Source organism: Colobus angolensis, unplaced genomic scaffold, assembly GCF_000951035.1.
Source record: "Colobus angolensis palliatus isolate OR3802 unplaced genomic scaffold, Cang.pa_1.0 Scaffold3, whole genome shotgun sequence".
Lineage (NCBI taxonomy): Eukaryota > Metazoa > Chordata > Mammalia > Primates > Cercopithecidae > Colobus > Colobus angolensis.
The window spans coordinates 23,193,534-23,208,955 of record NW_012116265.1 but is presented as its reverse complement, the minus strand read 5'-3'; the positions used below and the strand labels follow the sequence as shown (position 1 = coordinate 23,208,955).

The following is a 15,422-nucleotide window of genomic DNA, read 5'->3' as shown; positions in this document are numbered from 1 at the left end:
GGAAGACAAAGAACCTAAAGCATTCCTGGCCTTCAAAAACCCCTTTGGATGATCTCTTTTGCATTAAAAAGTAAATCAAAAAAGTGATATTCCTGAGGGGGACTTTAGGTTAAAAATGATCAATAGACTACAAACATCCCTCATTTCTCACAAAACCCAGACAAAATGAAAGCAAAGGAACACAAGACACATTGATCAAGAGAAGAAACAACATATCAGCAATTTCAGCTAAGATCTGGAAAAAGTGCAGGTGAGTAGAGGAGTCAGATACTATCTGACTCTGCAGATTAGAGAAAGTTACAACCTAACTGTATATAGATAGAAATACTACCAGTAAATGGGCCAGTTTGGCCTGTAAAATTCCTGGTTCAACATTCACAAGCATCAGGAATGATAAAAGGCCTGGGTCTTTTAGTTCTATTCTAAATACAGGAAAACCAGAGGAAAGACTGAATATAGTGTGGTGGAACCTTCAGGACTCCCCACCTTATGCCAAGGAAGACCAGAGGCTGATAACCAAACCAAAGAGGATCACTCTGGACTCCAGACCATCAGGCAAAACTAGGACTGGATAAGATTATTTAAATAGAGAATTAACTGAAAGTCTAAATACTAACCTCTGGCACTCTAATAGACTATCTGGAAAAAGATCATAGAAAATATTGGTTCCTTGAAACAGGAACAGCTTGCCACTAAATTGAAAACACTCAGAAAACAATAAAGAGCTCTTCAAAATTAATATCGAGTCATAACAAATAACTCAGGTCTTGGGGACCTGGGAATCAACCTTCCCCATTCGCCACTGACAGTGCTTGCACATGCCCTCTGGGGACCTGAGGACAGATCCACCCCAACCACTGCCACCACCACTGCCATTAGCATTTACACATGTCATCTGGGTCCTGGGGACTGACGCTACCACTGCTAGCACCCACATATGCCTTCCAGAAACTGCAGGATAGGCTTGTCCTGCCCATGGCTACCACCTGCGTGTACTGTCCTATAGCCTAGAGATAGGTCCACCATGCCTGCTGCCACTGGCACATGCACATGCCATCCAGGGGCACAAGAACATGCCCACTCTGCCCCACACTGGCACCCACATGCACCATCTGGGAGGCCCTGAAACTGATCTTTCCAGCCCACCACCACCACCTGTGACTCAGACCCAAAGGTTGTCGTGCAGCCATTATTGCCACTGCCAACACTACACAGGCTGCCTGGGGGCTCAAGTATCTGCATGCCCAGCCTGCTGCTGGCACCCCACCATGCTGCCAGGAGGCCCAAGGGCTGACCCATTCAGACCCACCACTGGCTCCCAAGTATGATGCCCAAGGACTCAAGGACCAGAAGGCTGGCCCTCTACCAACACCACTGGTGCCTGAGGACCATCCATCTGGTGTCCTCTTCCCCAGCAAAGACCCACCATAGCCTTAATTTACAACTGCAGTCTAGGCCACTGAGAAACTTACAGATACCACTGAAACTGACTACAGTGAATAAATCATACAGAGATGATACTACTGTGCCCACCCAAAATCAAAGCCAAAGTATCCTACCCCACCAATACTATAGATACATCTACAGGAAAAAGTCCCTACAAAAACCAACCCATAAAACTGGAAGAAGCAACTGTTACACTAAATGCACAGATATAAATGTAAGGACACAAGAATCATTTTAAAAAAGAAGAGATGATGACTCCAAAGGAACAAAATAATTCTGCAGTAATAGATCCCAAAGGAAAAAAAAAACGAAATGCCTAAAAAAATTTCAAAATGATTGTATTAAAGAAACTCAGTGGGATGCAGGAGTACACGGATAAACACAAGCAAGAAAAGAAAGAAGTGTGATCCACAAAACAGGAGATCCCACATAGGTTGAAGGTGTAGAGAAATCTTAGGAAGATATCTCTGTAGCTAGCCTAAGGAGAAATAATCCAAATTCTACTGCAAAAACAAGGGGCTTAGGGAGAGAGGTCTTGATAATTTTTTTTAATTGATGTTTTGAGCTTATGAGTAGGCCTGTAGTATGGATGTTCTGGCCTTCAGAAAAGAAGTGTTTACACACACACACACACACACACACACACATATATATACACACATATATACAAATGTGTGTATATATGTACATGTATATATACGTATATACGTTTGTAAAATATAATTTGTTTTAATATACATTGTATATTATCTGATATATACTTATATACATATATACACATATATGCAAATATATGTATATGTGTGTATATATACATATATACAAATGTGTGTATATATGTACATGTATATATACGTATATACGTTTGTAAAAGTAAGTGTAGTTTAATTTTGATTGTGACTATAGATGCAAAAATCCTGCAATTGCAAAGTAAGCAGAAATTAGCAGTCCTTTTTTATAAGTGCCTATATTAGTATGTTTTCACACTGCTGATAAACACTTGAGACTGGGTAATTTATAAAGAAAAAGAGGTTTAATGGACTTATAGTTCCACGTGTCTGGGGAGGGCTCCCAGTCATGGTAGAAGGTGAAAGGCACATCTTACAATACAGCAGACAAGACAGAATAAGAGCCAAGCAAAAGGGGAAACCCCTTATAAAACCATCAGATCTCTCCAGACTGACTTACTACCATGAGAACAGTATGTGGGAACTGCCCCCATGATTCACCTATCTCCTACCAGGTCCCTCTCACAACACTTGGAATTATGGGAGCTACAATTCAAGATGAGATTTGGGTGGGGACACAGCCAAACCATATAGTAGCTCTAAAAATATTCACCCATTTTTCATTTTTTAAATCAATTTAAATATTAGCAAATTAATGGAATTCTTTCTGTTTTAAAAGGTCGCTGTAGTAAAACATGGTCTTCAAAAGGTGTCAGAAAACATTTCATTAAATTTCATTTCTATTATTGGTTTAAAAGACACTTTATAATATTGCATATGTTCTTACTATTTTGAAAAACATGTATATGTATTACAGGCATACCTTGGAGATATTACATGTTGGGTTCAGACCACTGCAATAAAGTAAATATTGCAATAAAGCAAGTCACACAAATTGCTTGGTTTTCCACTGCATGTAAAAGTTATGTTTACATTATATGGTAGTGTATTAAATATGCAATAGCATTATGGCTAAAGAAAGAATGTACTACATATCTTAATTTTAAAAATTTACTGCTAAAAAATGCTAAGAATTATCTGAGCCTTCAGTGAGTTGTGATCTTTTTGCTGATGGAGAGTCTTGCCTCGATGTTGATGGCTGCTAACTGGTCAAGGTGGTGATTGCTGAACGTTGGGGTAGCTTTGGCAAGATCTTAAAATCAGACAACAATGAAGTTTGTTACATTTATTGATTCTTTGTTTCATGAAGGATTCCTCTGTAGCATGCAATGCTGTTTAATAGCATTTACCCACAGTATGATTTCTTTCAAAACTAGAGTCAGTGCTCTCAAACTTTGCTATTGTTTTATTAATCAAGTTTATGTAATATTCAAAATCCTTTGTTGTCATTTTAACCAAGGCTCACAACATCTTCACCAGGAGTCAATTTCCTCTCAAGAAACTGCTTTCTTCTCAAACATAAGAAGCAACACCTCATCTCTTTACGTTTTATTGGGATATTGTAGCAATTCCGCCACATCCTTCAGTTTTCGCTTCTGATTCTGGTTCTCTTGCTATTCCTGCCATATCTGCAATTAGTTCTACCACTGAAGTCGTGAAACCCCACAAAGTTATCCATGAGAGTTACAATCAACTTATTTCAAATTCCTATTAGTGTTGACATTTTGACCTCTTCCCATGAATCATGAGTGTCTTTACTGGCGTCTAAAATGGTGAATCCTTTCCAGGAAATTGTCAGTTTACTTTGCCCAGAGTCATCAGAGGAATCCCTCTGTGGCAGCTATAGCCTTACAAAATTTATTTCTTAAGTAATAAGACTTGACAGTTGCAATTATTTCTTGATGTACAGACTGCGGAACGGATGTTGTGTTAGCAGGCATGAAAACAACACTAATGTCCTTGTACATTTCCATCAGAGTTCTTGGGTGATCAGGTGCATTGTCAATGAGTAGTAATATTTGGAAAGGAATCATTTTTCTGAGCAGAAGATCTCAATAGGCTTAAAATATCCAGTAAACCATGCTATAAACAGATGTGCTGTCATCCAGTCTTTGTTATTCCATTTATAGTGTACAGAGTAAATTTAGCCTAATTCTTAAAGGTTCTAGCATTTTTGGAATGATAAATGAGCATTTCAACTTAAACTTAGCAGCTGCATTGGACCCTTTCAAAGAGAGTCAGCGTGTCCTTTGAAGATTTGAAGCCAGGCATTGACTCCTCTCTAGCTGTGAAAGTCCTAGATGGCATCTTCTTTCCATGTAAGGATGTTTAGTCTATTTTGAAAATCTGTTGTTGTAGTATTGCCACCTTCGTCAATGATCATAGCTAGATATTCTGGATAACTTGCTGCAGCTTTAACGTCAGCACTTGCAGCTTCACCGTGCACTTTTATGTTGTGAAGACAGCTTCTTTCCTTAAACCTCATGACCCAATCTCTACTAGCTTCCAGTTTTCTTCTGCAGCTTCCTTGCTTCTCAGCCTTCATAGAATTGTAGAGTTAGAGCTTTGCTCTGGATTAGACTTTGGCTTAAGGGAATGTTATAGTTAGTTTGATCTCTCCAGACCACTCAAACGTTCTCCATATCAGCAATAAGTCTTTTTTGCTTTCTTATCTTTTGTTTGTTCACTGGAGTAGCACTTTTAATTTTCTTCAATAATGTTTCCTTTGCATTCACAACTTGGCCATTTGGTACATGAGACCTAACTTTTGGCCTATCGTGGTGATATGGTTTGGATTTGTGTCCCTGCCCAAATCTCATGTTGAATTGTAATCCCCAGTGTTGGAGGGGGGGGCTTGGTGGGGCATGATTAGATCATGGGGGTGGATTTTCCCCTTGTTGTTCTCGTGATAGGGAGTAATGAGGACTCACCATTATAGATACAATAGTAATAAAATGTTTGAGATCCAGAGACAGGAAGTGAGCACATGCTGTTGGAAAAATGGTACCAATAGATTTGCTTGACACAAGGTTGTCAAAAACCTTCAATTTGTAGATATCACAGTGCCTTCAAAGAGCAATAAAACAAAGCACAGTAAAACAAGGTATGCCTGTATATTTTTAGGGAGTATCATATAAAATGGTCACCCACAGCATGTATTCCTGTTAGTGTCAGGTTCAAGTCAAGGGTTTTTCTTGTCGACACTGTGTAATATTATTATGGAAGTGTTGGTGACAGTTATTAAACAAAAAAATGAAATAATGGAATTATTGAGGGCTATAGAGGGCTAAATGCACAACTCCTTAGCTTGGCCATAAAAACCTTTTTAGCCTTATCTTTCATTGTACCACCACCACTATCAGCTGGGACTAGGTGTGATGGTATCAGTTTCTCTCAAAGCAGTGGTTTTCAGACATGGATGGTGTATGTATTAATATTACTTTTAAAGAAGAAAAAACTATTGTGCAGTCTGATTTTTATACAGTTAAGTATGATTATAGTCTTTACATAATATAAGGAATTTACAGATTGAGTTGAAACAAGACCACAGAACAAAATGAAAACTGACGTTAGTGTAACAGATGATACTTTACTGGCTCTAGATTGCTATGGGTCTCATTGTATATTTAATCTGTTTTTGTATTTTTACTTCAATAACATTCCACTGGTTTTTGTATTTTTAAAATTAACTCAGACCTTCAGGAGGTGTGTCTTTACTCTTTGGTGCTTCATTTGATACAAACACAATTGTAAACCCATTTGAAACATTTAGAAATCAGTAAGTCAATACTAAAGTTACTTTACCACATGAATTATCAGAACCCGTAGTGTGGGTGCAGTGACTCACGCCTGTAATCCCAGCACTTTGGGAGGTTGAGGCAGGCAGATCACGAGGTCTGGAGTTTAAGACCAACACGGTGAATCCCCGTCTCTACTAAAAATACAAAAATTAGCTGGGCCTGGTGGCGCATGCTTGTAATACCAACTACTCTGGAGGCTAAGGCAGGAGAATTGCTTGAACTGGGACCCGGGAGGCAGTGGGCTGAGATCACACCACTGCACTCCAGCCTGGGCTACAGAGGGAGACTCTGTCTCAAAACAAACAAACAAACAAACAAAAAAACCTGTAGTGTACTAATGCTAATGCACATTGTGTTTTGACAGGATATGAATATAGAATATGCGTGATTTCTGGTGTTTGCTATAATTCATTAATGAATATTCTAAGGCAAATCCATCATATACTTTTAATTGTGATAAAACATGTATTTTTTCTAAATCTCATGTGTCCTTGCATTCATTTTTCCTACTTTCTGGTTTTTCCCCCTTTGTAATGGTCTCTCTCTCTCTCTTTAAGGTACCTACTGTCAACAACGGGAAGTGGAGGCCATTACTGAAGGTGTAGAGGAAGATGAAGGATTTTGCTGTTGTGAACCTGGCCATATTCCTCACATGCTTTCATTTAATGCTGCATTTAGCCAGCGATGGCTAGCTTGGGAAGTGATAGTCACAAAGTATATTCTGGAGGGGTATAGCATCACTGATAATAGTGCTGCTTCTATGCTTCAAGTCTTTGATCTTCGGAAAGTACTCACAACTTACTATGTCAAGGTAAGAGTTTGTGTCTGCTTAGATCTTCAGATAATCAGAGTTTTTTGGGAATAACGTGTATATATATGTAAGTATATATATATATGCGTATACTTTTTTTAAACTTATGCTTTGCTTCTGAGTACTTATTTAAATTCTCTAGGATCCAGAAAAGTCCATAAAAATAGACCTACTAACGTCTTGCTTTCTCTTTGTTTACTGAAATTCATTCCATTCATTCATTAATAATAGCTAGACATTTGTAGCTTGTGTTTTAGGCATTGTGCTAAGGAATATGTACACACAAATATGCATACACACATGATTGTCTTACTTAATTCTGTAAATAAGTATTTCCCTATTTTACAAATAAACAACGTAAGGATCAGAAGTTAACTTGGCCAAGGTCCTCTAACAAGTAGAGTTTGGGGCTTAAAACCCATGCTTGTCTGACTCTTGAGCCCTTGCTCTTGACCACTGCTTTGCACAGCTTTCATTCAACAAACTGAATAAAAATATTGCAAAATTCAAGAGGTCCCCAAGACCACCCTCACTTCTGATATCAACTGTAGTTTTGGGGTCCCCAAGACCACTCATAGGTTCAGTAAGTTGCTAAGAGTTGTGCAGATGCCTTTTTCTCCCAGCAGTGAAGCATGGCAGTACTCACGGGATGTTGTCCACCAAGGAAGCTTGCTTGAACTTGGTGTCCTGTCACGTAGGCATGGTTGACCATCCACATGGCCAACATAAGCCTCCAGGACGTCCAGAGGTCGTGCTGATACTGTGTGGCTCTAGGTCCCCAGCTGAACAAAGACTGTTTTAACAGGAAGGGCATGCCAAGGCTTAGAGGTTACCCCCTACAACCCAAGGGTAAAGGCCAAACCCCTCATTGGGCAAGGTTAATCCTTTACTGCACAAGAGATTCTATTTTTGCTGAAGAGTTTATAGAAATACAGTATGGTTGTGACTTAGGGGCTTGCAGGTAAAGCCAGTATTTTTAAGAAGGAAACGTGTGCTAAGCTTTAATAACCAACATCTGAATTTTTCACACCTTTTTTTCTTTTCTTCTTCTTCTTTTTTTTTTTTTTTTTTTTTGAGACAGGGTTTCATTCTGTTGTCCAGGCTGGGGGTACAGTGGCATAATTGTAGCTCACTGCAGCCTTGACCTCCAGGGCTCAAGCATTACACTCACGTTAACCTCCTGGGTAACTGGGACTACAGTGCATGCCACCACACCCAGCTAATTTTTTATTGTTTTGTAGAGATGAGGTTTCACTATGTTGCCCAGGCTCTCAAACTCTGGGCTCAAGCAGTTCTCCCACCTTGGCCTCCCAAAGTGCTGGGGTTATAGGCGTGAGCCACCATCCCCAGCCTGAAATTTTCGTATCTTATGTTGTTACCTCTCCTCACCACCTTATTTGCTGATTGGGATGAACTTTGAGCCTTCCATTTAATGTTTGGCTAAACCTAACCTCAGGAAACTAGAGATTGATTTCACAGTATTTTTTACTCGTGTGTGAGTGTGGCATTTTCTTCTCTAGTTATAAATATATATCTCTATAACTTGGCCTAGGACCACCAGATGGCCTTAATAACTCTCTATGATAAATTATTCAAAATAAATGCACTACAGTAAAGTTTTATTTTTTTTTTTTTTACCTCTTTTGAAATATCCTAAGTTCAAAAGCTCTAAAATCAATAGATTAGGGCCAGGTGCGGTGGCTCATAGCTGTAATCCCAGCACTTTGGGAGGCTGAGGCAGATGGACCACTGGAGGTCAGGAGTTCAAGACCAGCCTGGCCAACATGGTGAAAACCCATCTCTACTAAAAATATAAAAATTAGCTGGGTGTGGTGGTGGGCGCCTGTAATCCCAGCTACTTGGGAGGCTGAGGCATGAGAATTGTTTGAACCCAGGAGGTAGAGGTTGTAGTGAACCGAGATTATGCCACTGCACTCCAGCATGGGCGACAGAGTAAGACTTTGTCTCTAAATAAATAAGTAAAATAAAATAAAATAAACAGAATTGTTTTGAAGTTGCTTTGTTGAATTTATGGTTGTGATTTTAAAGTATTAGATGTTTTTTCATCCAGTAAGGCCTGAGGTATATTATTATAGTATTCTTAAAATACATATGTAGAATATTGAGGGGGAATTTATATCATTATAAATAATTGTAATGGAATTTATATCATTATAAATAATTGGAATTTATTTCATTGACGAATCTGAGTTAATTGAAATTGTAATTTAATCTGAATTCTTTTTTTTTTTTTTTTGTCTTGTTCATGTTAGGGTATCATTTATTATGTTACGACCTCTTCTAAGCTAGAGGAGTGGCTAGCTAATGAGACAATGCAGGAAGGACTTCGTCTGTGTGCCGATCGCAATTATGTCGATGTGGACCCGACCTTTAATCCAAACATTGATGAAGACTATGACCACCGACTGGCAGGCATATCTAGGGAGAGTTTCTGTGTGATTTACCTCAACTGGATAGAGTACTGCTCTTCCCGAAGAGCAAAGGTAGAGTTTATTTCATTTACAACTCTTTGAATCCAGGTTTTTCCAAAGATGCAAAGAATGTCCCTGTTGTTATGAGGTCAGTTTTTCTAGACCTTCCTCTTTCTGATCTTCTGGTTAAGATAACCTAACTGGTTCATTATGGTTAGGCCAAACCAACTCTGCCAAAACAGGTTAAAGGAAGTGACCTCCCTCTGTCTTTCATTTGCAGTGTCCCAGTCTCGTTGTCCAGGTAGCACCTCCTCTACCCTGGGCATGCATGGGCATGCACATACATTCACATTCCACACATTACCCTTCAAAATCTAGTCCTTAAGAAATTCTACCTCTGTCTGCCACACTTAAGGATAATTAGATGTCTTTGTCCCAAATACAAAGTCTAGACCAGTGCTGGCTAACAGGCTTTCTGCAGTGTTGGAAATGTGCTGTCACTGCCACATGTGGCTGTGAAACACGTGAAATGTGGCTAGTACAACTAAAAAGCTGAATTGTAAATTTTATTGAATTTTAACTGATTTAAATTTAGGAGCCCGTGTAGCTAGTGACTACCATATTGGACAGTGTGATCTAGACCATTGATTTTCAAATGTTAATGTGAGTAAAAAAGGCATAGGAACTTGTAAAAATTCAGATTCCTGGGCCCCACCTATAAGATTCTGATCTAGGTCTAGGCTGTGATTAAAATCACTAGGGGTGATTTTAATTCTGGTGGTTCCCAATCCACACATTAGGATAACATGTCTTATCCTAAAAGTAAGATGAGTTAGGGACTTCAGCAACTATGGCTTCCTTCTAGGTCTCATGATTTTTGTGGTAGTATCACACCCCTGGTCAGACTCCATGTAACATAATCGCAGTGCCAAGGCCTGTGATTACAAAGCTAATTCCTACCACCACTACTGCTTTTTAAGCAAAAGACTTGTGTAGTTGAACCACCAGTGTCCTATGTACAGATTTACCCACTATCATGTAGCATAGTGAGCTATCTTGACAACTGGTGCCTTCATCATGGTCCAGGAGGTACATACTGACCATCTTCAGATTTAGCACTTGGTTTAGTCCTTCCTTTGCCACCACTTAGAGTAAGACAGCCATCATATCAGCCTCTTTTTACTCCATCAGTAAGAACAGGAGCATCTTGTACTTCCTCTCTGAGTGGTGGCTTTGAGCTTTTGTACTAGATGTGCAGTTTATATGGAGCAGAGTAGTATATCTTAAAAGAAGGAATAGTGAGTTGGATAAAATAACCTCACAAAAGGCTCAGAAGACCAGTAGACAGTGGCTGGAAATAGAGGACCTCAAAGCTAAACTTCTTTCTTCCAAACATATAACAAGTAGTTTTATTTTTTCATAAATAAAATATACTTAAAATGTTTTGCATACTGTTCTCAAATCCTTGGACTGACTGTTGTTGGGAGAAGTAATGGGAACAGTCATATTATTCTATAGCTCTTCTTTGGCTCAGATGATATTGGTTATTTTGTTGTGATTGAATCATAATGTTTTGGTCTAGGGGTTCACAGTGTACCCACTGAGGAACAGGGTTCCATCCTACCTTAAGGACCTTTAGAGATTATTGCTGAGGTCATGAACATGGCTCAAGGAAGTCCTGATTGGTAATAAATCATATATTCAAAAGGTTTACCTCTAAACTTGGGTATCCCCAGTCTCTTCAGGTAGCTTATTTCACTGATCCTGGTCTGTTTTATTTTCTACTCTTGCAGTCTCTTTAGAAGAAAATTATCAGTTGTATTTTTCCAGCTATATGGTCTCCCATTTGCCCTAGTTTTTCTTTTAAGTTAAACAAGATTATCTTCATCTGCTTAAGATCTTGCATGCTATTCTCTGAATCAGCATTCCCAGAATAACCTCTTCCTGGGGACGTTAATCAGGCCAGACTTGCTGACTTCAAGCTGTAGTGCCCTCATCTGAATGTTTAAAAGCTGCCTCAGACCCTTCTTCGGTAGTTCCCTTTCAAGATAGTATAAGATTGATGCTGAACTAACTGCATTAAAATTACCTTCAATGCGAAAATGAAAGGATTCATCTCAGTTTCTTTCTCCTACTTTTCAAACGATAAGTATTTCTTTCACTTTATTGTTAGTATTAGCAAGAATTTTTGGTGAGAATTTCTAATGCAATTTAGGGAGTAGGGCACATGCCTTCTCCAACAGTAACAAAATAGTGCTACCAGGCTTGAACTAGTTTTTTTCTTTCAGCAAATTAAAGATGTTGCTATACTGTCTTCTGGCTTGCATTGTTTCTGATGAGAAGTCCGCTGTCATTCTTTTCTTTGTTCCTCTGAAAAAATGGTAGGTACAATATAATATCTTTTTTCACTGGCTGCTTTTAAGATTTTCTCTGTATTACTGGTTTTAAGCAATTTAAATACAATGTGCCTTAGTGTAGTTTTCTCATGTTTCTTTTTTTATTATTATTGTACTTTAAGTTCTGGGATACATGTGCAGAAGGTGCAGGTTTGTTACATGGGAATACACAAGCCATGTGGCTTGCTGCATCCATCAACCTGTCATCTACATTAGGTATTTTTCCTAAGCTATCCCTCCCATAGCCCCCCACACCCCAACAGGCCCCAGTGTGTGATGTTCCCCTCCCTGTGTCCATGTGTTCTCAGTGTTCAACTCCCACTTACGAGTGAAAACATGCAGTGTTTGGTTTTCTGTCCCTGTGTTAGTTTGCTGAGAATGATGGTTTCCAGCTTCATCCATGTCCCTACAAAGGACATGAATTCATCCTTTATTATGGTGGCATAGTATTCCATGTTGTTTATGTGCCACATTTTTTTATCCAGTCTATCATTGATGGGCATTTGGGTTGGTTCCAAGTCTTTGCTATTGTGAACAGTGCTGCAGTAAACATATATGTGCACGTGTCTTTATAGTAGAATGATTTATAGTCCTTTTGGGTATATACCCAAAATGGGATTGCTGGGTCAAATGGTATTTCTGGTTCTAGATCCTTGAGGAATCGCCACACTATCTTCCACAATGGTTGAACTAATTTACACTCCCACTAACAGTGTTAAAGTGTTTCTATTTCTTCACATCCTCTCCAGCATCTGTTGTTTCCTGACTTTTTAGTAATCACCATTCTAACTGGCATGAGATGGTATCATTGTGGTTTTGATTTGCAGTTCTCTAATGACCATTGATGATGAGCTTTTTTTCATATGTCTGTTGGCCACATAAATGTCTTCTTTTGAGAAGTGTCTGTTTATATCCTTCACCCACTTTTGGATGGGGTTGGTTTTTTTCTTGTAAATTTAAGTTCCTTGTAGATTTGGATATTAGCCCTTTGTCAGATAGATAGATTACAAAAATTTTCTCCCATTCTGTAGGTTGTCTGTTCACTGTGAGGATAGTTTCTTTTGCTGTACAGAAGCTCTTTAGCTTAATTAGATCCCATTTGTCAGTTTTGGCTTTTGTTGCCATTGCTTTTGGTGTTTTAGTTGTGAAGTCTTTGCCCATGCCTATGGCCTGAATGGTATTACCTAGTTGTTCTTCTAGGATTTTTATGGTTTTAGGTCTTATGTTTAAGTCTTTAATCCATCTTGAGTTAATTTTTGTCTAAGGTGTAAGGAAAGGGTCCAGTTTCAGCTTTCTACATATGGCTAGCCAGTTTTCTCAATGCCATTTATTATATAGGGAATCGTTTCCCCATTGCTTGTTTTTGTCAGGTTTGTCAAAGATCAGATGGTTGTAAATGAGTGGCATTATTTCTGAGGCCTCTGTTCTGTTCCATTGGTCTGTATATTTGTTTTGGTACCGGTACCATGTTGTTTTGGTTACTGTAGCCTTGTAATACAGTTTGAAGTCAGATAGCGTGATGCCCCCAGCTTTGTTCTTTTTGCTTAAGACTGTCTTTGCTATGTGGTTTCTTTTTTGGTTCCATATGAAATTTAAAGTAGTTTTTTCCAATTCTGTGAAGAAAGTCAGTGGTAGCTTGATGGGGATAGCATTGAATCTATAAATTACTTTGGGCAGTATGGCCATTTTCACAATATTGATTCTTCCTATCCATGAGCATAGAATATTTTTCCATTTGTTTGTGTCCTCTCTTACTTCCTTGAGCAGTGGTTTGTAGTTCTCCTTGAAGAGGTCCTTCACATCCCTTATAAGCTGTATTCCTAGATATTTTATTCTCTTTGTAGCAATTGTGAATGGGAGTTCACTCATGATTTGGCTCTCTGTTTGTCTGTTATTGGTGTACAGGAATGCTTGTGATTTTTCACATTGATTTTGTATCTTGAGACTTTGCTGAAGTTGCTTATCAGCTTAAGGAGATTTTGGGCTGAGGCAGTGGGGTTTTCTAAATATACAATCACGTCATCTGCAAACAGAGATAATTTGACTTCCTCTCTTCGTATTTAAATACCCTCTATTTCTTTTCTTGGCTGATTGCCCTGTTCAGAACTTCCAGTACTCTGTTGAATAGGAGTGGTGAGAGAGGGCATCCTTGTCTTGTGCCGGTTTTCAAAGGGAATGCTTCCATCTTTTGCCCATTCAGTATGATATTGACCATGGATTTGTCATAGATAGCTCTTCTTATTTTGAGATAGGTTCCATCAATACCTAGTTTATGGAGAGTTTTTAGCATGAAGGGATGTTGAATTTTATCAAAGGCCTTTTCTGCATCTGTTGAGATAATCTTGTGGTTTTTGTCATTGGTTCTGTTTATGTGATGGATTACGTTTATTGATTTGCATATATTGAACCATCCTTGCATCCCAGGGATGAAGCTAACTTGGTTGTGGTGGATAAGCTTATTGATGTGCTGCTGGATTCTGTCAGCCAGTATCTTATTGAGGATTTTCTCATTGATGTTCATCAGGTATATTGGCCTGAAATTTTCTTTTTTTATTGTGTGTCTGCCAGGTTTTGGTATCAGGATGATGCTCTTCTCATAAAATGATTAGGGTGGAGTCCCTCTTTTCTGTTGTTTGGAATAGTTTCAGAAGGAATGGTACCACCTTTTCTTTGTACCTCTGGTAGAATTCAGCTCTCAGTCCATCTGGTCCTGGGCTTTTTTGGTTGATAGGCTATTAATTACTGCCTCAATTTCAGTACTTGTTATTGGTCTATTCAGGGATTCGACTTCTTCCTGGTTTATACTTGGGAGTGTGTGTGCGTCCAGAAATTTATCCATTTCTTCTAGACTTCCTAGTTTATTTGCATAGAGGTGTTTATAGTATTCTCTGATGGTAGTTTGTATTTCTGTGGGTTCAGTGGTGATATTCCCTTTATCATTTTTATTGTGTCTGTTTGATTCTTCTCTCTTTTCTTCTTTATTAATCTAACTAGCAGTCTATCTATTTGTTGATCTTTTCAAAAAAACAGCTCTGGATTCATTTTTTGAAGGGTTTTTTGTGTCTCTGTCTCCTTCAGTTCTGCTCTGATCTTAGTTATTTGTTGTCTTCTGCTACCTTTTGAATTTGTTTGCTCTTGCTTCTCTAGTTCTTTTAATTGTGATGTGAGGGTATTGGTTTTAGATCTTTCCCAGTTTTTTCTGTGGGCATTTATGCTATAAATTTCTCTCTAAACACTGTTTTACCTGTGTCCCCGAGATTCTGGTACACTGTGTCTTTGTTCTCATTGGTTTCAAAGCACTTATTTATTTCTACCTTAATTTCGTGATTTACCCAGTAGTCATTCAGGAGCAGGTTTTTCAGTTTCCATGCAGTTGTGTGGTTTTGAGTGATTCTCTTAATCCTGAGTTCTAATTTGATTGCACTATGGTCTGAGAGACCGTTTGTTATGATTTCTGTTCTTTTACATTTGCTGAGGAGTGCTTTATTTCCAATTATGTGGTCAATTTTGGAATAAGTGCGATGTGGTGCTGAGAAGAATGTATCTTCTGTTGATTTGGGGTGGAGAGTTCTGTAGATGTCTATTAGGTCTGCTTGGTCCAGAACTGAGTTCAAGTCCTGAGTATCCTTGTTAATTTTCTATCTTGTTGATCTAATATTGACTGTGGGGTGTTAAAGTCTCCCACTGTTACTGTGTGGGACTCTAAGTCTCTTTGTAGGTCTCTAAGCACTTGTTTTATGAATTGCGTGCTCCTGTATTGGGTGCATATATATATAGGATAGTTAGCTCTCCTTGTTGCATTGATACCTTTACCATTATGTAATGCTTTTCTTTGTCTTTTTTGATCTTTGTGGGTTTAAAGCCTGTTTTATCAGAGACTAGGATTACAACCCCTGCTTTTTTTTTTT

General features: G+C 38.6%; 1 protein-coding gene across 2 annotated transcripts in view; it reads left to right on the top strand.

The window, feature by feature from the left end:
- PCNX (pecanex homolog (Drosophila)) overlaps positions 1 to 15,422 on the top strand; it is a 211,816-nt gene that overhangs the window by 162,834 nt on the left and 33,560 nt on the right. For both annotated transcript variants that reach the window (XM_011949638.1, XM_011949639.1), the window contains 2 exons: positions 6,433 to 6,686; positions 8,960 to 9,190. In XM_011949638.1, the coding sequence (XP_011805028.1) occupies positions 6,433 to 6,686; positions 8,960 to 9,190 (485 nt within the window). The remainder of the gene's footprint in view (positions 1 to 6,432; positions 6,687 to 8,959; positions 9,191 to 15,422) is intronic.